This window comes from Cygnus atratus, chromosome 25, assembly GCF_013377495.2.
Source record: "Cygnus atratus isolate AKBS03 ecotype Queensland, Australia chromosome 25, CAtr_DNAZoo_HiC_assembly, whole genome shotgun sequence".
Lineage (NCBI taxonomy): Eukaryota > Metazoa > Chordata > Aves > Anseriformes > Anatidae > Cygnus > Cygnus atratus.
Genome location: NC_066386.1, coordinates 3,065,954 through 3,087,409, shown reverse-complemented (window position 1 = coordinate 3,087,409; position 21,456 = coordinate 3,065,954). Strand labels below are relative to the sequence as shown.

The following is a 21,456-nucleotide window of genomic DNA, read 5'->3' as shown; positions in this document are numbered from 1 at the left end:
CAGGGGCTGCAAAGACAAGGGCTGGACCCCAACCACCACCACCTCCATCCCACCAGCGGTGCTCCAGCCTGGAGCAGGCGCCCTCCCCAGGCCTCCCCCCCCGGCCCCAGCCTGCACCCAGGAACAGCGACCCAGCACCCTGCAGAGCCCAGTGGTGTGCACCCATGTGAAGGCCACGGCAGCTTCATCACCTCCTGCTAAGGATGGGAGCAGGGAGCGACTGCTGCACTGCCCCGAGTATCGGCAGCTCAAACGGCCTTGGCGGCTCCCAGCCTCCACCCTGAGGCCTCCCCTGCCACCCCAGTCAGACCGGGATTTCAGCCCCAACACCGCGTGCCCCTTGCTGGGAAAGCACGGCTTTCCCTGCAGCACAGCCCTTAGGGCCCTTTGCCGGTCCTGCGGGGCATCCCGCTGCCCCAGCCCCTCGGCTCACGCCTCCTGGGGGAGATGGGGAGGGAGGATGCGCACTGAGCTGCACCGATCGCATCTCAGCCTCTTTGGTTGTAGAAGGAAGGGGCGCGCGGCGATGGCGGTGGGTGCAGCACAGCCCCCGGCCACCCCCTCATGAGCCCTAGGTTGCCACAGGAACAAAAGCAGTGAAAGCAAGCAGTCAGCTCCTCTCCCCTGCGTGGTGTGGGGGGGGACAGGTAGTGCTGTGCGACTGGGACACCGAGTGGGTGCAAACGTGCTGAAACCAGAAGGGCACCTTGGAAAGGGACGGGCAGTGCCACAGAGCAGCCAGTGGCCCCAGTGCAGCTGGACTCAGGACAGGACCGGGGGCGCTGCTGCCATGCACCACCTAAAACCACCCTCGTGCCTTCCCCTCGCGTTCTCCCATTTGTCTCCTACCGCTGCCAACGGCACGAGAACAGCAGAGCCATGGAGCTGCCACTTCTGTGACCTCTTAGCTGACCTTGCAGGGAAGAAAAAAAAAACAACAGATCAACCCCAAACTGTTACAAGCTGCACCCAAATCCAGGAGCCATCCCAGCCCTGGAGCTGTGAGTGCCCCTCGTGCCACGTCCCTGGGCCCCGGGAGGTGCGCAGCCACGGGGGGCAGCGCCAGGACACCCTGCGCAGCCCCCGGCCCCCCCGAGGGAGCGGGGAAGCGGCACTGTGTGCACCCACGCACCCGGCAGACATGCGGTGCCGGGTCTGGGCACAACCCGCAGCTCAGCAAGGGCTCCCCACGCCTGCCCTCCTCGCTGGGCTGCGGCAGAGCCGGCGCGGGGCAGTGCAAAACTACTTACAGCGTTTTCAAACACATGCTCGTTTATGAAAACAATCACCCTGGCACGGTCCAAGCATATACAGACAAATCTACTCTACGACACGAGGGGCTGCCAAAGGAATGGGGAAAAGCCTCTACTCATCCACTCAGCGGTTCCAGCACAGCCATGGAGAGGGAAACGGCCGGCCGGGGCCCCTTCTGCAACGGGACACCCTGGTGTCGCCGGTACTCCAGCTGCCGGAGCTGAGAGCAGGATTAGGGGATACCTGGCAGTTACCTTCATACACATCTCGGCTTTCAGAGGGAAAAACAAAAGGTTTCTTCCAAATCAGCAGGCAAATTTAATGCAGAAAGGGAGGGTGCCTGCCTGCAGTCCCTGGCTGCAGCACCCACTACCTGCACTGAGTGCAGGCCAGGCCTCCAGCCTGGTCATCGTTAGGGTAATGAACGTGGGGAGCCCCAGGGCTATCACCCCTGCTCCCCGCTAGGCCCTTGGGGTGCTGGGGTCAGCGTTGTGCTGGGGCTGCCCCCTCCACCCCCTGGCTCCTTCCCGCTGGGACAGCAAAGGGACGAGGGGACGAGGGGAGGGAGTGGGGACGGGCACGGGCTGTGCGCTCCGAGGAGCAGGGGGAGAGGAGGTTTTGTACCTCATAGTGTCTGATTTTGAAGTCCTGGAGCTAGAGCTGAATGAACAGTAAAAGCAGGTTAAATCATTAACCAGTTAGGGGATGGGGAAGCAGCTGTAAAAGGAACAGAGGAAGAAGGCCAGATTATTATTTTTGTTTCTTTTCTTTTTTTTTTTTTCCTTGTCTTCTCTCATCTTTGCCCGCCATGCCCCGATCACAAGCCCTGCTTGGCCAGCGAAGCGGACACTTCGTCAGCTAGCGTGGCGAGCTGGGGGGAGTCCACCATATTGACGCTGCCGGTGGAGGAGACATTGCTAAGGCGGCGCGGGGAGGCATCTCCGGAGATGGTGGGGGACTTGTAGACAATTTCGGCGCCGTGGTCAGTCTTGGCTTTGGCGTTCTCACGGAAGGTCAGCTTATGAGTCTCAATCTGCAATGAGAGGAGAGGCCGGTGAGCAGGAGGATGGGGAGCGCGATCCAGAGAGGCCGTTTTTACCTGCAAGCAGTCCGCTGGGCCACTGCCGCTGTGCAGCTGGGAGGAAAGCGGTGAGGAGGCAGCTGAGAGCTGACCATGGCGCTGGGGACAGCCCCCTCCCCTGGGCTGCCAGCCCCAGGGGCCAGAGGCTTGCTCGGGTCACTGGCCTGATCCCTCTCAGTGCCCCCAGTCCTCAGGCACGTCCCTTCCAGTCGCCCGCACTGGGAATGGGCTCAACTGGAAGGGGGTGGCAGGACTGGGGCACCTCGGGATGCCGCCGGCTCCTTCCCAAGCACCCAGCCCCGGCGTGGGGCTGGGTCCTGGGCACAGGACTTGGCTGGCACGACCAGGGCTGCTCCTGCTCCCCTCGCTGGGGTTTATGCGGCTGGGGGGACGCGCACGGCTCAGCTGCCCCTTACCCCATGGCCCAGCTGCTCCCACGAGCCAAACCCCTCTCTCCTGGCGAGCGCGAGGGGAGGTGAAGTGGATGACGTTTGCTACTTACTGGTGCCCTCCCCAGCCGAGTGCAAGGCTGGGAGCTGGCTCTCCAGGGGGGTGGGTGGCTCCAGCACCAGGGACTGGAGCCCAGCGGGGTCTGGGCTCGGGGTCCGAGCAGCCTGGGGACAGGTCTTGTCTTCCTTGCCTTTCTCTCTCTACAGGTGAAGAAACCCGCCCAAGGCGGTGGGGTGCAAAAAACGCATCAGCAACAATAACAAAAAAAAAAGATCCAATAAATGTCAACCAGAAGGAAAAAGACCAAAAAAAAAAAAGAGAAAAGAAAGAGAAAACTGGGGGGAAAAAGATCTGAAAAACCAGGCCATTCACTGACTGATAGGAAGAACAGCATCTCCTTTGGAGGCGGGGAGACAGGCTTCCCCTGTGCAGGAGGGGACGGCAGATGCTGCCAGCACAGGTACTGGGGCAGAGCACGCAGCACCCCAGCTCCCGGCACTGCAGCCAGCCCAGCTCCGAGGCGTTGGGCCAGGAGAGCTGGGGACGAGGTGTCCGAATGGATCCTTCAGCAAGGAGGGGGCTCGGGACGAGGGAAAGGCTGGGGAAGGGGCAGCAGAGCCACCCCCAGCCACTGTGCGTGCAGGGCTGACCGGGCACAGATTTGTCCTGTGCCCACCCTGCGACCGCAGCATCCCACCTCGGAGCACCTGAGGATGGTCCTGGTGCTAAGGTGTGAAGGGGAATGGGCCGGGGAAGGGAAGTGGATGAACTCCAGACTGCCAGCCTCCTCCAGGTGTGGATTTAGGCAGGATTTGGGAAGCTGCCATGCGAGGAGGCCGAGGCAGGTGATCCCGCTGCCGGCTCAGCCCCCTGCAAATAAACTCCCCCTCCAAAGGGCAAGTTCTTCAAGCTATGACCCAGTGAATGTGCCAGGATATGAAAGAATCGTCAGGGTCGTAAGAACAAAAATGATGAAAATGGGCTCAGTGAAGCGCAGGGCAGTCTGATGCGTAGCAGCAGCGAGAGAAGGGTAAGGAAGTCAAGCAGTCCCTCCGTCAGAGGCCAGCGCACCGCTGGGAGATGAGGAGCTGGGAGGTGCACAGAGAAAACATGGCCAAGAACAGAGTGCCAAAATACAGGAGCCAAAACAGAGCCTTCCCCTCCCATCGAGAAAAAAAGTGTTTGAAAGAAAAGCAAGAGAAAAAGCCCCTTTCCCTAGGGAAATTCAACCGTGTGTGTCACCAGGCTGGAGTCCCAACGCTGTGCTTACCCCACCTCCCCGCTGCCCTGCCTGCAAGAGGCTCGCCTGTCCTTAAGGTGCGGCTGCAGAGGAGTTTTACTTGCTGACACTTACTGTGAAGGCACCATCAAAGCCTCTGGCACGACCGGCTCCCTCCAGGTTCAGTATTTCACCCGACCTGCCTGGCTTTTCCCTCTCAATTTAACTCCCCCAGACGCGCGCCACTCCCAACACAGTCCCTGGTCAGCCTCATCTGGGAGACTGAGATCTGAAGGAAGACATCACCTTTCTTTGGAAATGGCAGCCTACTGCACAGTCACCTCTTCTAAATAAATCTAAGCCTTTAATGCTCCACTTTCACCGGGGAACCGATGCCCACGCGGTACCCTGACCGCCAGCTCCGTGCCACCCCACTGGGATTAATCGCACGGCGCAGACACTAACAGCAGCACCCCGTAACGTGAAAGGTTCCAGACACAAACTTGTGGTGCACAACCTTCAGAGAACAGCAGGAAGAGCAGGAAACCACAGGAGGGGACATCGCACGCGTTCACACTCATTCAGGCGGCCGTGGGCAGGAGGAGGACAGGCTGCAAGCCCCGCAGCTCTGCCACGGCCAGGCTCCGACAAACGTCCCCGAGGCTGGAAAATGCAGCCCGGGAACCCTCAGCTCTGCCTCCTTCCATGGGCAGGGTGCTTTTACTGACCACCCCCCACCAGAATTTGGGCAGCAAGTCATTTCAGGTCGTGTGGGCTAGAGATGAGCCTGGCCAGCGGGTCCTCCTCTGCGCCCAGCCTCCAGGCGCTCTCAGGGCACACTGACACACGCAGCAGAAGAGCAGCCCCGCTCCCACCAAGCACTCCTTTACCTTTTTATTTCCTCCTCCAGGAACGTGGCTGATGTTATCTAAGGACCCGATTTTCGACTGCACCTTATCTTTGAAGTCCAGTTTCTCAGATTTCACCTCCACCTGGCCACCGCCTGGAAGAGAAGAGCACCAGAAGGGCAGCGTCAGCTCCTGCGGCAGCCAGGAGAGGAAGAGCTCCGGTCCGAGCCGAGCACTGCTGGGGCTGTGCAGAGGGCGAGGACCACAAAAACAGTAGCAGGAGTTTTGGAAAGCCAGGGAACTGGGGTAAAGAGACTTTCCAGAGGATGCTGTACGGAGCTGACGGGTATCCCAACAATTCGGAGAGCCACGGGCAGGGCGTTATTACCCTTACTCCCCTCTACACCCCCGAATTAATCCTAAAGGACAGCGGTGTGTTGGCGCAACCGAGGGTGTCCATGGACCAGAGCAGACCCCTCCCCAGCCCCCGAGGGGTCAGGCAGAGCAGTTTTGCAGTGTCAGAGGAGGGAACAGCGCCCAGCACCACGCTGATGCTCCCTCCAGTCACTGCCCCAGGCATCTCCCCGCACCCCCTGCGTTACCCCCACCTCCCTGGGAGCCGCCGGGGACCAGCGCCCGGCCACCACGGGTACCTGGTTTGTGATGGATGTTGCCCAGGGACCCACATTTGGATGTCACGTGGCTCAGGTCGACCGGCTTGTAGACGATTTGGACCTGTCCGTGCGAGAAAGGAGAAGGCGATGAGCCCGCTGCCACCACGGGGTGCCCGGGGAGGGGGAGGCACAACACACAGCGGCACCTGAGCTGGATTCAAGGGAAAGGACAGCTCCAACCCCGGTGAGATTAATAGTACAAAAGAAACCGGCATCGGAAACGGGAGATCATTAATGCCCGTGTGCAGGAGCCTCTCTTAACATGTCAGCATGCACAAGATCACCTCTCCACAGAGGGGGGGAGTAGAGGCAATTTTAAAGTGCTTAAGTGAGAAAGAAAGTGGAGTGGTAATTAATTAAGATTTGCATACACATCATCCAAAAGGAGGAGATATATACCAGAGAGAAAACGTAAAAAATTAAATACCTTTGCTGGTGTAAAACATAAAGCTTATGTCCACAAAAACTGAAAGAACAGAAATGATCAATGTGCACAGAAATTTTAAAAGAGTGACCAAAATATGCATTTCTGAAAAACGCTGCAATGGAAATAACGGTTAACCAAAAATAAATAAACAAATAAAAAGCAAAAGCAAAGTCTAAATATCTGGCAGGAGTTCACATAATATAAATTAAAATGGCAATTATAACAGACTGAATCGCAGCAGTATTTCCTGGTTTTATGCTGCTTTTTTGGTTGTTTCACACGTTATGTCCCTGGACAGGGCTCCGGCACCTCCACCTCCGCCGCCCCGTCTGAGGAGCGGCCGCGGCGCTGTGCCGGGAGCCATGGGGTCACACGAGACACACACACGGGGATGGTTAACGGGGAGCTTTTAGTGTTTGCGTTAGAGGTTACACACCACGCTGGAAAACGCCAACATCTGGAAGTCTGGGAGCAGCAGGCGTGCCAGGGACGGCAAACACAGCACGTGCACACCACCGACACCAGGACTGGGAGACAGCGGGGTGAGGGCACATACCCACGCCCCCCAAAGTTGCTTTGGAGCCTGGTTTTGGACTCGCACCTCCGTGCGAATCGGCTCTGGCTGTAGGTAGCGAGCCTGTGCAGGAGAAACCAGGTCACGGACACCTCTGGGCTGGTCCCATCCTGCTGGGGAGCAGCCGGCTCTCAGGAACAGGCTGGGATTTCGGGGGAGCGTGTGCTGCTCTCTGCACGCTCACCGAGCTCTCAGAAAGCTCAGGAGGGACGTGCCGGCACCAAAGGGACCCTTGCAGAGGAGGGGACCCCTCCGAGCAGCCAGGCAGCCCCCGAAGCAGCGTGGCCGAAGGGTTTGTTGCCCTTCTCTACAGCACCCACGCACCCTGCGCTGATCCAAGAGCCCCAGCTCTCACAGCAGCCCTGTGGCCACCATCCTCAGAGCCAGGTGGGGACGTGGCTGTGCACACTGCTAAGAAACGTCCCCCCCTTCACCAGGAAAAGACGGGGGGGTGTGCAGCATCCCTGGTGCTTGGGATGTGCAAAAATCTTCAGGGAGGTGCAGGGCCTGGCTCCTGCAGGGCCACAGGCTTGGTGCCACTGCCCCGTGCACGCAGGCCAGGCTCGTCTCCGATGCTCACGCGCACCAAAAGGCACATTTAAATCAGAGTGGGGACAGGGAGAGGGGAGGAAAGCAACCCCAGGGGCTAGGAGCACACTGCAGAGACAGACATGGAGACAGGGTGGGGAGAAGCTCACACATTTAATGCACTGGGTAGGAGGAGAGCTAAATTCACTTGGAAGGCAGGAAACAGCCCGCAGAAGGGCAGAGCCTTTCTGATCCCACGCAACCCCAAAGGGCCTGGGAACACCTTGGGGCACTGCTGGGACCCGGGTCTGGAAGACCCCCCCCATTTCCAGAGCAAGCAACCGGCAACCGAATCCCTTTCTGCTCTCCTCCCAGCTCCTTTTTTTTACAGGTGGGACTCAGCAAACCTTGGCTGGGAGCAGAGCAGGGGCCTCCCATTGTAGCAAGAAAGGGAAAGGGGCACAGAGCTGCTTGCCTGGGAAATCAGCACCAGAGACCTTGGGATCCCATCTCTTAGCATCCCCAATTCTTAGGGCAGCTTTTGCCTACTGCATCACCCTGCCAGAGCATCCACTGGCATTAAAAAAAAAAAAAAAAAAGAAAAAAAAAAGGTACCGACCCCAGGCTACAGCAGCAGCAGCTCGCTTCCCTCGAAGCGGCAGAGGCTGGGCCGGCGTCGCTGCTGGCAGCATTGCAGAGGATTAAGACACGACTGCCGTCGTGCCCCGGGGGCTTCTCGTTGCCCCTCGATCAGAGGAGCCCCCAGGCACAGCTCTGCCACCAGGTCAGCCCGTGTGGTCACACTCGAGCCAAATCAGCACAAAACTTTGCTCCGAGCACCCGTGCCCCAAGCGAAGCTGCTGCTTTCGGTGTCAGCGCCGCCAGGCAGCGACCACACCATGTTCGCTGCTGGCAGAGCCTGGGGAGGGATGGCAATCTCTAGCCAAAAATCCAGATAATTCGTAAGCCACTGCAGAGGCAAGTGCTTGCCCACGGTGCGAGCGCTCAGTGGAGGAGAGGATGAGCTCAGCACCTCGTGCTGCAGCTGAGCAGCAGCCACGCACATGATGCGATGGACAGACACCCCCTCCTGGCGTAATGCAGCAGGACCCAGGTTTAAGAAATGGCAAAAAGAGCAGGGAACCTGCTGCACAGAGGCCCACCTCTGCAAAGCAGCTCCTCTGGCCCGTAAATAAATGGAGAATGCCAGAAAATTTAAGACCGAGGTTGCAAACCCGGTCATGTCCCGATGCCTACGTGCCAAGCCCTCTGCAACGCTCAGTTTCCCAGGGAGGGCATCCCCAGAGACCAAAAACAGCACAACAAAAAGCCATCGGGAACGTCTGAGGGGCACCCGATGGCTGCCTCAGGTGGCCACACACCGTGAGCCGCGCCATTTGGGGTCTCGGTGATGCTCCCTCCTTGGTCCATCGTCCTTCCTGGCCCCCAGCTTTGCCTCCAGAGAGACCGGTGCAAATCCACCAACCTCTGGGGAGTTTCTGCAGGTTTCTGGCACGCTAACTGAAGGCTGAGGCTGGCTGCTCCTCTGGGAATGGCTGGGAATGCCTGGGTTCAGCTCAATTAACGCGGTGCTACTGCAGGCTCAGCCTCCACGGGCACTAGCACACACCGGGCACATTCATTAGCATGGAGAAGGTGGATGTTCACATGGATCGTACTTGCCTGATGGGAACAATCAGGAACCTGTGCTTTTATGTGTTGTGCAGGGTCAGGTGCAATTTATCAGGGCAACAAGCAGTAAGGACTGTGTTTGCTTATAAATCTATCCGTCCACTGCATCAGCAGCTGCATCACTGCCTGCTAGAGGCCGCCCGTCCTGCAGGCAATGAGGCTTTAAGCCTTCCAGGAAGCGTAAAACCTTGGGGTTAACGGGACATTTCGTTTCAGACACGGGTCAGTTAGTTCTGTCCACGTCCAGGACCTGTTAGGGTTCCTCTACCCACGTCTTCTGGGTTAATGGGTTAAAGGACAGCGCGCCACCAATCGCTATCTGACGGCGGGGCCACTGCAGATAGCATTGGGGATTCGGTGTCTAGAACATGCCACTACTGGTCAGGATTATCACAGAGCATTCCAAGTGTGAAGGTACTCACACTGCCTCCTCCCGGGACGTGTTTGATATTATCCTTTGAGCCACACCTGGATTGAACGCTGCTATAGTCCAACTTCTTATTAACAATCTGCACCTTTGGTAGCCAGAAAAGAGTCATTGCACGTCACCAATAGCTATCTGACGGCACGGTCGCTGCAGATAGCATTGGCAGTTTAGTGTACACAACATGCCACTTAGTATAAGAACCATTATAGTGCATTGAAAGTGTGAAGGTACTCACACTGCCTCCTCCTGGGATGTGTTTGATATTATCCTTTGAGCCACACTTGGATTGAACGCTGCTAAAGTCCAGCTTCTTATTAATAATCTGCACCTTTGGTAGCCAGAAAAGAGCGTGAGAAACAACATGATCATCTGCAGCTTGACCATGCGAAATAGCACTAAAACCAGGAGCCTGCCTTCCAGCGTCAGGAGCAGAGGAGGAGCTCTGGCTTGCTGCACGGCTCTGCTCATGGGTTGGAAACCGAAGACAGAGGTGGGCGAGCTTTAGCCAGAGATTACTGACGTCTGGCTGGCAAGGCAGCCCCGGTTTCCAAGCCAGAACATCGGCAGAAAAGCCAGCGACCCCCCTTTGCTTTCCCCGAACAAAAGGAGGGACCTGCTGGGCAGCAAACGCGCTGCAGAGCGGCAGTGCTCAGTGACTCAGCACCTGCATCGAGCGGGTGGGCTGGGAGGAGGGATGGGGCTGAGGAAAACCCCGGGGCTCAGCACCCCGTCCTGGGCCAGCCCGCATCTCCCCTCCCTTGCACGGAGATGCTGAGCAAACTGCGATGGGATGCCGAGAGCATCCCGGAGAGCAGCCCAGAGGGGACGCCGAGCTCGGCGCTGCGCAGGGCTCCAACTCCCTCTGCAGTTCCGAGGAGAAAACGCCGTGGCTGCCAGGGACGAGGTCCCACGCCTGCAGTTTTCTTAACCCCTGTGCAGACGAGATGAATGGACAGCCCAGGCCAACCCCAAAGGCTCTATCCCATATTCCTGACACCACCTCGGGTGGGAAGTGGCTCAGTACCCCTGGGAACCACACGCCACGCTAACATCACCCTCCAGTCCCAAGGCCTGTCCACCCTCTCCCTAATTTTTTGTACTAAAGAAGCCATTTAGGATGTGTTTTGCTTTTTGTGTCTTCTGTAAGGCCAGCGATGCTGGAGTGACCCCACACATAGGAGCAGCAATGCCAGACAAGACACCGATGGAAGTACAGTCCCTGCTCCTTCCCCTGCACGGGCTGGATTTGTTTCCTGACCTAAACCAGGGCTCTGGCTGGGCATAAAACCTCGCTTTAGGTTTCAGCACGTCCCCAGCCCGCTGCTGCAAGGATTGCTCCTCGCTGAACCGTGGTTCTCCAGCACGAGGAGCACCAAGGCTGACAGAAGCCCCCGGAGACATTTTTCAGGTCCAGATCAATGAATCCTGCAGATCAGGACACAGCTCGGCTCGTCCGGGCTTACCAAGAGCAGTACTCAGAGAACCAGAAACAGAAGTGCTCAGACAGCGCAGGAGCACTGGAAAGGATTTGGCCTGGCTGACTTCTGGCTCGCGTGCCCCATGTTCCCTAGGCTTGGGGGGCAGAAATCTGGGGGGAGGTAGCAGGCTGCAGGGCCAGCTTCTGGCCAGCCTAAACCCAGACTTGTGGGGTCGGCCCCTTCCACTCCAGCTGCAACCGCTCAGCTCAGAGCCGCCTCGTGCCCTACAGATCCCCCGGCAGAGCACCCAGCCACGCTCCCCTGCAAGGAGCAATGAATTGTCCCAAATTCAGCCACTCTTACTCTTCCGGTGACAACAATAAACAACATGCTGCCCGAGAGAGAAGCCGACAAAGGGGAAAAAAAAATAGCAAAAGCTGGATTAAAAAGAACAAGCGAACAATTTGACCCGTTTACAGCAAGCGGGAGGGCTCCTTCTGAACTCCCAGAGGACTGGTTTTGAGGGGGTGGCAGGAAAAATACAAGCCTTGTGCTACGCAGGCAGGAGGGATGAGACCCGGGGCACTGGCAGCTGGAAGGACACATGCTGCTCTGCCCTGCTAGCGGCCAGAGCCCCAGCCGGGGTCCAGAGATTGTAACCGATCCCCAGACTGCAGCAGAGAGCAAACCGTGCATCGTCCAGCAAACGGCCAGCCAATGCACCTACAGAAATGCAAAAGCCCGCTGCTCTCTGCGATGGAGAGGAGAAGCCATCTCACAGCCTCCCCCCGTGCCAAAGGCTCAGAGGCACGGAGCCACTGGGTGGCACGAAGCAGCAGGCACCGCTCGGACGTGTCGTGGCCCTGGTGCTTCAGCAGCTGCAGGCACGAGCACGTGGCGAGTCCTGGCTGCACCGGGCACCAGGCGTGCGGTTCTGCCGTGTAACGTCCCTGTAAGAGCCACCAGGCCCTCAGCCAGGTCTATGCCCAGGGCTTTGCAAAAAGTCTTTGCTCAGACCCTCAGCCAGGTCTGTGCCGGGGCTTTGCAGAAGTCTGCCACTGGGCTTGCAAAACTTAACATGCCACCCTCGTTCCCGAGCACTTGGAGCCCAGAGTTCACTTTGCTGCTCTCTCTGGGAGCGAAAAGCACCAGGGGCTGGAGGATAACACCAGGGGTTGGAGGATAACACCAGGGGTTGGAGGATAAAACACTGCCACCAGTTCTGGCCGTGCCACACTGCGCCATCGTGGCCCAACAGCAGCTGACTGCAGTGCGCAGTCCACAGCCCTGCCAGCAGAACCAGATCCCAAACCCCAATGCTTCAGGAAAAGCACTCAGCTCTTGCACTGCTTCCCTCACCAGACCTCAGCCGACAATCCCGGCCACAGCGGCAGCTCCAGCTCAGTCCCAGCCACATCCCAGCAGGGCTGGGATTGCCCCCAGAGCCCCGGCTGGCCCCAGGAGAAAAGCACCCAGCAGGAACCCTGTCAGACCCAAGGGCCCTGCGGTCTCAGCGCTGGCCGTGTTTTGGGGCCGACCCAGTGAGCCCAAAGCTCTTTGCCCCCTGGGACCACAACCACGACCTGGCAGAGGCTGCAGTTCTCCTGGGGGTGGTCCACCTAACCCAAGACCCTCGCAGGACGCAGCTATCGTCTCGAAGAAACGGAGGCAGCGTTGGGGTGACTGCTCCAGGTAGGATCCAGAAACACAACCTCGATCCTGGGACTCTTTAGGGCTGCAGGTCACAAGCTGCTCTCCCTAACTGGATGCCCAGGGGAATATCACTCCCCGGCAGCCAGTCTGCACTCGGATATACCACCCCGTGAAAGGTACGAGCTCCTGCAGCCCTCTGCGGGACAGCTGCTCTAAGCCAGGCAAGCGATTACAGGACAAGCCCCCAACCCAAAACACTCCAAAACCAGAATCAGGCTGGACATCGGCCACAGCACAGCCGCCACAGCTGCCCCCCCCAGTACTGCTGCTCCCAGAGGCAGCGCTGGGCGCCCGCTGTCCCCGCAGGAAAGCAGAGCCCACGTTTACCTTGCCACCTCCGGGCTGGTGCTTCAGGTTCTCGGTGGAGCCGATTTTGGACTTGACGTTTTTCAGGTCAGGCATGGGTGCAGCTGAGGGCTGGATGCGGCTCTTGGCAGACGCAGGAGATTTCGGCGGGGTGCGAACCACTGCCACCTTCTTGGGCTCCCTGGCTGGTGGGGTGGGCAGAGAAGGAGTGCGGGAACGGCTGCCTGGAGTCCCGGGGGAGCCGGGACTGCTGTAACCGCTTCTGTCTCCAGACTTGGGCTGCTCACCTGAAGTTTGCAGACACAGCGAGGCGAGCACAGGGTAAGCAGATGGACGCACTTAATTTTCAAGTGAGAGCTCAAATTAAAAACAATATTCCCCAATATCGCAGAAGAAAGACATTCTTTTTATTGTCCGGATCATGCCCCGCTAGCGTGTGGCATTACCATGCATGAAAAACTAGACAAAAGACACTGAAACAAACCTACTTTCCTGTTAGGAATTTGGAAGCATTTTTATAAAATCACATAATTAAACAAAGCTCAGATCACTGAGCAGCTTGGAACTGTCCCCCATCAAAAAAAAAGAGAAAAGAAGAGAAGAGAAGAGAAGAGAAGAGAAGAGAAGAGAAGAGAAGAGAAGAGAAGAGAAGAGAAGAGAAGAGAAGAGAAGAGAAGAGAAGAGAAGAGAAGAGAAGAGAAGAGAAGAGAAAAAAGAAAAGAGAAAAAAGAAAAGAGAAAAAAGAAAAGAGAAAAAAGAAAAGAGAAAAAAGAAAAGAGAAGAAAGAAAAGAGAAAAGAAAGAAAATCCTCAAAGATCACCTTTCTCAGACTTTGCTGCTGCAGGAGGTGGTTTTTTCTGCTCCTTTCTGCCTGTTTAATGAATGAGAAAGACGGTTAAACCTAATAAAGCTGGAAAATTAATTGATTTAAGAATTTATGCAGCTCTGGTTAAGTATGGAAAATATATATGTTCAGCGAAATGCACCGTTTTAATGGAAATTCACAATGCCTGATGCTTTCTGGGGTTTTCTTCTGAGAATAATGGGCTAATCTCCATTCCTGCAATTGAAGAATTGATCCTCTTCTCCCAGGTCTTTGTGAAATATCGTCGAGAGAAAAGGAAAGATGGATTAAAAAAAACGGATCTGTCTAAATCTTCCAAATTGGAGGAAATCCCACGGGGATAAAGCGAGTGCCCTCTCCTACACACTGGCAGCTAGAGGAACCGAGCAGATGAAGCAGCGTGCAGAAAGGCTCCCTTCAGGGGAACCATCCTCAGCCCCGTGACGATGCTGAGCGGCTCCGAGGCACCACGCGGACCTCAACCTGCTGGCCCTGCCCTTGCTCAGCGCCGTGCACAACCCCAGCCTGCACGAGGGGCTCCCTACCCCAAAATCCTTGCACGGAGAGCCTGGGAACCGCAGCGGCGCGGAGCCCCCGGAGTCAGAGCCCCCGAGGGAAAGCGGCCGCACGCCGCTCTCGCCACCACCTACCGGAGCTGGGAGGGGTCTTGGGGGCCGTGGGTGTCTTTGCCGGGATGCGCGTGGCGTTGGCCGAGTTCCTCTGAGCCTGCCCGGCTGCGGAGCGTGGCGTGGCCGCCTTCGTGCCACCTCTCATCTCTGGGCCCTGCAGACACAAGGGGGAGAAGGTTGATGCAGGGGGGATCTGCCATCACTTTTCATGGATCGGAGCCACGCAGGACCCCCCTGCTGCCCGCAGGGCTCCCCAAACTTCCCCAGGTGCAGGCATCTGCGACGTGCCTGCTCCTACCCTGCTCACCACCACAGCGCCTGCCACAACTGCCACGGCCACTGGTGGGCTGGCAGAGCGGCCGCGCCACGGCGTTCCCCGCACACTCAGGTTAAAAGGTGTGCCCAGCTGCTCCGTCTGTCCCCTGCATTTCCTCATTTATTCCCCTCGTTCTGCTACATTTGTGTGCTGAAGAAGAACCAACCCAGCCTCGGACTTTAGATCAGAGGCTCCGTTCAGGACAGAGCCAGGCTCCAAGCACAGGTAAGCTTTTCCTTGGTCCCCCGCTGTAACGCACTCAGGTAACATGTAAATAGCCCGTGGGGGTGTGTAAATAGCAAGATGCTCTTTCCTGTCTTCTGATCCTGCAGAAAAGCCCTCCCAAATCTATGCATGCCCTCTCTAGCAAATTAATGCATCCTCTTTCCAGCAATTTTCTGATGCTGGTCTGTGTACACAAACTGATGCAAAACAGCAAGGGAGAACTTAAAAGCCGACGGGTCCCAAGGCAGCAGGGAAGCGGAGCAGAGCCGTCACAACCCCTGTTCACGGAAACTCGGCATCCCACTACCCGAGACCCGCAGCCTCTGCTCTCTCCCTCACCACGGGTGTGTTTGTATGACCACACACCATAAAGGCAAACTCCAAGCTACTTTGTACGTAAGCCACAGATGTGTGTGTGTTTCCTACTCTGTGCAGCACCTGGCAGACCTGGCTCCGGCATGTTTCAAATACGTCTGCCATAAGGCACAGCGTAAAGCTGCCCAACAAAGAACACCAAAAAGCACAAAGGGACCCAGAAATGCCTCGGAGAGACCAGCTAACGCCCTGCAGCATGTGAGACACTTCTGAGACATGGTGCAGCCCTGTAAGCACTGTCAGAAATGCCTTCAGGTGTTCTCCGAGGCAGCTTTTGCCTCTCTCGCATCCCATTTCCTTACCTTGGCTTTTGTTTCCTGCGTTCCTGTACTGGCAGGTCGGGATGTGACAGAAGAGACTCGTTTAGAGGTGGAAGCAGGGCTGGAGGGTGTTTTCAGAGGGGTTGTGCTAGAGGAAGTGTGTCGATGGGGGGGGATGGAGGGTCTATCGCCTGGGGGGTTGGCGGTGGAAGGTGAGGATTTCTTAAACATGGAAACAAAATAAAATTGGAACAAAAAAAAATCAGTATGGAAGGGGAACAGAAAGGGATCGCTGACATTAAATAGGATTAGAAGGTGCAATGCAGAAGCAGGCATGGGACAGGAGACAGCTGGCACTGCCCTGTCCTTGAGGCACAGAATTAGGCAAACGTGCAGGTCCTGGGGCACTGCTGAGGACCCACGGCTGCACCAGGACACGGTGACAGCCGAGCCCCTTTCCAGGGGATGCATCACCCCCTGCAGCGTGTCCTTGCCACCAACCTCCACACCATTTTACCATCCCAACTGCTCCATTTGCTCCCAGACCACTGGCAGAGACGCTGCAGGATCGCCATGCACCAGGCACAGCACTACCACCACCAGCACTTCTGGGAGATGCACACGGCTGCTCCCAAGTCCCTCAGCCCCATCGCACCTCCTTTATCAATAACAGCTTGCTATTAAGTTCCTTGTCAACCCTGCCAAACTTCCCTTGAAAAAGTCTCCATTTCATACTGTTTGGAAGGAATTATATTCCTCACTTTAACTCTTCACCCACTACTGTCTATCAGCTTGCCCATTATCTTGCCCAGACACTGGCCAGAGTATTGCCTGCTGAACTAAACATCCTCCAAATTAAGAGTGTGACAGATACCTTCCAAACTTCTGCAATTTAGCCAGTATTAAACTCTGTTCCTCCTGAAGAACATGGCATCTGCAGGGCCTGGATTATTTAATTTCATTTTTTAATTACACATCTTGCTCTTTGCACTGTTACGGTGCTCAACCCTAATACAACCCAATGCAGTCTAGAGTTTGCTGTTGCACCCGCTTGGCCCAGCAAAGCCAGCCTGCCGCTCTCTGGTCTTGGGCTGAGAAAATGATTTTCCTAACTGCCTGCACAACCCCATGAGCCACATCTCTGTTTTCAGTTGCCTTGCCTCCTTGCCCTCAAGGATCACCACGGATTGCACCATCCAAACCAGGGCAAGGGAAGACAAAAATTAAAATGCTCTTGGAAGAAAGACTGAAGAATGGCAGACAATGGCAGGGTTTGGCACAGCCCAGTGCAGGAGAGCAGGAGAGGAAGACAGGAACATGCACAACCCACACAGGTGGGTTGACATCATGGCGGGTTTTGTTTTTCAGCTTACCTTCGGTTTCTTTTCCTCAGCTTCAGCCCCTTCCTTGTCTTTGCTGTCAATCCGAGCTGACAAAGGGAAACAGACACAATTACACTTCTTGGGACTGGGGAGTAAGCTCCAGCTAGCTGAGCACGTCTGTGCTACGGTAACACGCATGCTGGGTTGGTGTTACACCTTGCTGCTCTCGCTTAAATTAAATCCCGTTCCTAGAAATACTAGCAAGTTATAAATGTTATATCGTAAGTACATCGTGTCTGGGTTAGCAGATTATCCTGTTCTCAGGCAGTGGTGCGTTAGTCATCGCTGGAGCATCAGACACACCCAGCAAGGTCTGTGTTTTGCCCAGCTTTGCACTCGGTTCCAGTAACACCTGTTTAATTTAGGACAGAACAGCTCTCTTTGTCCCTAAATGCGAGTCTCCCTCTTTAAAACAAACACCCATTTGGTTCTAACAACCACACATACACAGACTAAAACTGCAGGATGCCCCAAACCTACCAGCGGCAGGTTGCCCATGGTCTGTTCAGCGTGTTAGCTTTACGAAGCCTTTTTATACCTGGCGGTTTTCACTCCCCATCTCTCCTGCTGCGTTCTGCCTCCCCAGATTTGGGTCAGGCCCTGCAGGGTCTGAACGTTTTAGCTGCCGTCCTATTTGGTTCGTCCCAAGCATATGGTGACTCTCACCGTGTTTCACTGCTTTGTCCCGTTAGTCCACGAGCAAAACAGTGCAGCACTGCAGTCATTAGGAGATTACAAGCGGGGAGGAAGTAACGTTTGTACTACAAGGCACTCGTAACAAAGCCCCTTTTCTCCATCTTCAGCCAATTCCTCCCTAATCTGGGAGGAGAAGCTGCTGATACTCGCCCCAGCATTTGGAAACCAACCCTGGTGGGTCAGCCCACGACCAACGCTGTTAATGCAGCGCTGAGACCCTGACCCCATCCCAGCAGCCACTCCCAGGGCTGCTGCAGAGCAGAGCAAGGCTGAACAGCCACAAAGTACCTCTGGGTTTGAAGGAAAAGCTCATTAATTAATTAAGGGAATCCCTCCTATTGAATCAGAAACTGGCTGATGCTGGGCAATGCATCTGCAACCCACCACTGGTTCCAGGCTCTGATGGCAGCGAGAGCAAGCCATGCTGACACCCTGCAGCACATGTGCGAAGCTTTCTGCTGGCTTATCGGGCAGCGAGCAATGAGAAATATGTCCTGAGCTTTAGCTCCACGGGGAAAAGCTACATCAACAATTTCTTCGTGAACCCCACGCAGCAAAGAGCACGCTTCCCTCTGCTGCAAACCAGAGAGAGAGGCGGTGAGCAGGGTTTGGGGGCTAAGGGAAGCAGCCAGGACAGCTTTGGGGACGTGGCGCTGGAGCGAAAGGCAGAGCTTCCCCAAAACCAGACCCCAAAAGCCAGAGGTGAGGCGTGAGATGGTGAAGTGACCACCGGGTTTTGATGCGTGTCCCGCTGCCCCAGCTTCCTACCACAACTCACTGCAAAATCTGCACTTCTGCACCGAGCAGGCTCCTCTGCGACACCCCCGACCCCCAGCAAAAGCAGAAAATTGCTCTTGGAGAAAGAAGAGGTCCGAGAGCAGCCCCGCGGGCAGGGCCCCTCGTGCTTTGAGGGGTGAGCTCAGCCCTCCACCCACCTAAAGTTGAGACTGCCGCACAGACACAGCAGCTCTGGCCTCCGACTGCCCCCCAGGTGCTCGCGGTGGAGGATGCCCAGCCCAGAGACACGCACCCCCCGCTGGAAGTGTCCACACCTGCCGGACACCCCAAATGCAGCCGTCGCACCAGGCCATCCCGAACAGGCCATCCTGAGCTGGGACGGAAGCAGATGCTGTGTGAGAGCGCTGGAAATGCCCTGCAAAAGGTCCAGACCTTGCCTCCAACGGCAGTCAGCGGTTTTAAGGGAAAACTAAAGGAAAAAGGACCAACGCAGGGCCTTTTCCCAGGTCTGACCTATCTCAGTTGTGCTTTTCCTTCTCCCTCCCGGTGAGGAAAGGCGATACGGGGAGTTATTGGGGTGGTCAGCGGACACGTGCAGACCAGATGGCACGCGTCTAGGAACAAGCCACAGCGTGCGCCGGGTTAGCCCCGCACACCATGCCAGAACAGCACCAGCCGGTATTCCTCCTCTGGGAAAGCACCGGGGGCGAGTTAAGGAGCCCACCCCCCAAATCCAAGGAGACCGAAACAAAACCAGGAGAACCAAGCACAATCGGGACACGCCAGCACCATGCAAGGGGGCGCAGAACCAAAGCGTGAGGGTCTGGCAGGGACGCCAGGACGTCCGGGATTAAATAACGGGGGGAGGAAGGGGAGGGAGAAGCAGCAGTGCTTTGTAGATCAGTCGGCAGCACGGGTCCAGGCCATTTCCCAAGCAGCGGGATTCGAGAGGTGGCAGCAAGCTGAAGGAGGCTGGAGCAGCCTTGTCGTGAGCAGGCAGGCGGCGCGCACACACCTTTCAGGAGGGGAACGCGGCTGCCTGCTTTGTCTGCAGCGGGGGCACTCGGCTTCTTCTTGGGCGTCCGGCGTCCTCCTGCCTCCGGCACAGCCTCTTGCAGAGCAGCATCTTTATCTTTTGTGTCGTCTTCCGACCGAGCAGGGAGGCTGGCTGTTTCCAGCAAGGGTCCAGCATCCTCTCCCTCCCTGGGCTCAGCTTCTGCCTGGGAGGTGGTTGCAGAAGGCTCTGGTGGGGCGATATCTGTGTATTCTTCCCCCCTCTCTGGCTGTCTCCTCTCCTCTTGGTCCTCTTCTGCTTTTCGTGCTTCAGTTTCACCAAGAAGAGCCTCTCTCGACGCATCTCCGAGGACATCGTGGGACTTTTCTTCAAAGGCAAATTCTTCAAGGGCTTCTTCCTTGGTTGCTGCTACACAGAAACCAACTTCAGGTCCTGGAGAAACACGCTGTCCCACCAGGGAAGGCAAATCCTGCTCAGAAGTCTCATCAACATCACGGTCCTCATCTCTTTCCTGTCCACTGGCATCTTCTTTTAGCGGGGCTCTGGTATACAAAGGAGATGACCCGTCCTTACTGCGGGGGTCAGCCGTGCCTCCTGCTCCTGCCAGCCCCGCAGTGCACACGTCAGCACCCAGCTCTGCTCCCAGCGCTGCATCCACGCCGATGCCTTCCCTGCCTCGATGATCCCACACCTCGTCGTCTTCAGGTGGTCTGGAGTCCTGGTACATGTCCAGGGGGATTGGGATAGTGACCTCGATCCTGGTGGGAGCAGCCTTCGGTTCTTGTGACGGAGGAGGCTCCCAAAGAGCCCCGGCCACCTGCTTTGTGGGCTGGCTTTCTCTTTTTATCGCATCTCCCACGGGCTCCTTAGGGCCAGGCTGAAGCTTTGGAGAGCCCGGCTCCCCTGGAGCTGAAGACGCAGAGTACGAAGCGTGGGCAAACAATTAGCACAGGCATGGCAAACAGGCAGTCACGTAACGCAGCAGAGAGACTGAGGATTTTCACTATCGATCTAGAGGGTAAGAGCAAGTGCTCCCTGCCCCATTCAGCAAACAGTGGGACCCTGACCCCAGGGGAATTGGAAACAGTGACAGGCACAGCGGGAGGAAGGCTCCTCCCTGGAGTCTCAGGGGAGGCTGAAGTACCCCAGTGTGCCAACAGCTGCCTCACCTGTGCTGTGAGCTGGCCACGAACACATCCAGCTTCTCATCCACCATCACCATCGGACCACCAGCTGGCAAGCAAAGGGCCTGAACAAATCCGGCCAGACACCCTCCCCTCCTTCGTGGGCTTACGAAACCCCTGAAGTCCTCTTCTCCCTTCCAGGAGATGCTCATGCAGACATCCTGAGCCCAGTTACATCCTCCCAGAGCTCAAACCTTCTCTGCTTTCCTCTCCAGGTCATTTCTATGAGCTCCGAAAAGAGCACCCCTATGTCCCATCTCTTATGCTGTGTATTTCAACAGCCAGTGGAGCAGAGAGCCTCAGTGGAAAGGACTGCAAGTAAAAAGGTGGCTGTAGTGACACAGCCACAGCAATTTTGGACCATGCATCCACTTGGGCTCATCTGTTCCAGCAGCACTGCCGCCATTCAGACATGGTGACATTTTAAACCCAAAACTTAAGGTCACAGAGACACAGATCTTTTTTTTAGAGTAAAAGAGACAATTATGTTCTATCGCTGATCTCATGCATGACACAGAACTTCACAATTTCACCCAACAATTGCTGCATTAAGCCATATATTCTGGTTGAGCTGGAGCTTTTCTGCTAGAAACTCATCCGACTGAAGCAGGGATGTACTGAGCCATGGAGAATTCACCCCGAGCACAGGTGAATTGCTCTGAGTCAACTGCTCCTGGAAGAACGTGCACCTTATATTCTGAATTTGTCTGCCTTCAAATTCTCTTTGGTCTTTTTGAGTACTGAAGAGCCTCGATTAGAGCACCTCAGTACCAAGATTTCAGTTCTTTCTTTGTTACATGACAGAGATTAAAACAGGATAAGAAGAAGTCAAGACTGACTCAGTCTTTTAGCAATGGTCTCCGCATTTTAAGAGAACATAATGGTTAAATGAAACTACCATGCAAAGACCTCCAGAATTGTGGTTTAAGAGAAATCTTAAAGTGGCATCTATTGGCAGGTAATATTTGAAACATGGCATCAAGAAACTCCTTTTGTAACCACAGAATTTGAAGAGTGTTTCTGCAGGAGCCAGCACAACGTCCTGGCTCATTTCTGCTGCTAACGACCAACAGGACCGTTAACGGCTGCTGGTGCAGGGATGTGGACAGGCAATTCATTAGCTGTGCTTCCATCCTGCAGGACTGTCAGCAGTGCTGAGGCAAATGTTTAGCATCAGGTCG

The 21,456-nt window shown here is 56.1% G+C and overlaps 1 protein-coding gene across 12 annotated transcripts in view; it reads right to left on the bottom strand.

The window, feature by feature from the left end:
- Nucleotides 1-1,244: 1,244 nt before the first annotated feature.
- The window catches only part of LOC118261227 (microtubule-associated protein tau), a 44,847-nt gene continuing 24,635 nt past the window's right edge, over nt 1,245-21,456 (bottom strand). Inside the window, exons 6-16 of one of the 12 annotated variants that reach the window (XM_050715532.1) lie at nt 16,634-16,689; nt 15,303-15,482; nt 14,106-14,238; nt 13,432-13,482; nt 12,633-12,796; nt 9,410-9,502; nt 9,170-9,262; nt 5,506-5,587; nt 4,895-5,007; nt 2,838-2,985; nt 1,278-2,287 (exon numbers count right to left, since the gene is read on the bottom strand). In XM_050715532.1, coding sequence (XP_050571489.1) covers nt 2,283-2,287; nt 2,838-2,985; nt 4,895-5,007; nt 5,506-5,587; nt 9,170-9,262; nt 9,410-9,502; nt 12,633-12,796; nt 13,432-13,482; nt 14,106-14,238; nt 15,303-15,482; nt 16,634-16,689 — 1,118 coding nt within the window. In that variant the 3' untranslated portion in view covers nt 1,278-2,282. Of the gene's footprint in view, nt 2,288-2,829; nt 2,986-4,894; nt 5,008-5,505; nt 5,588-5,953; nt 5,993-9,169; nt 9,263-9,409; nt 9,503-12,632; nt 12,899-13,431; nt 13,483-14,105; nt 14,239-15,302; nt 15,483-16,633; nt 16,690-21,456 lie in introns of those variants that run through there. The other 11 variants (XM_035571952.2, XM_050715530.1, XM_050715533.1 and 8 more) reach the window with 11 other exon arrangements.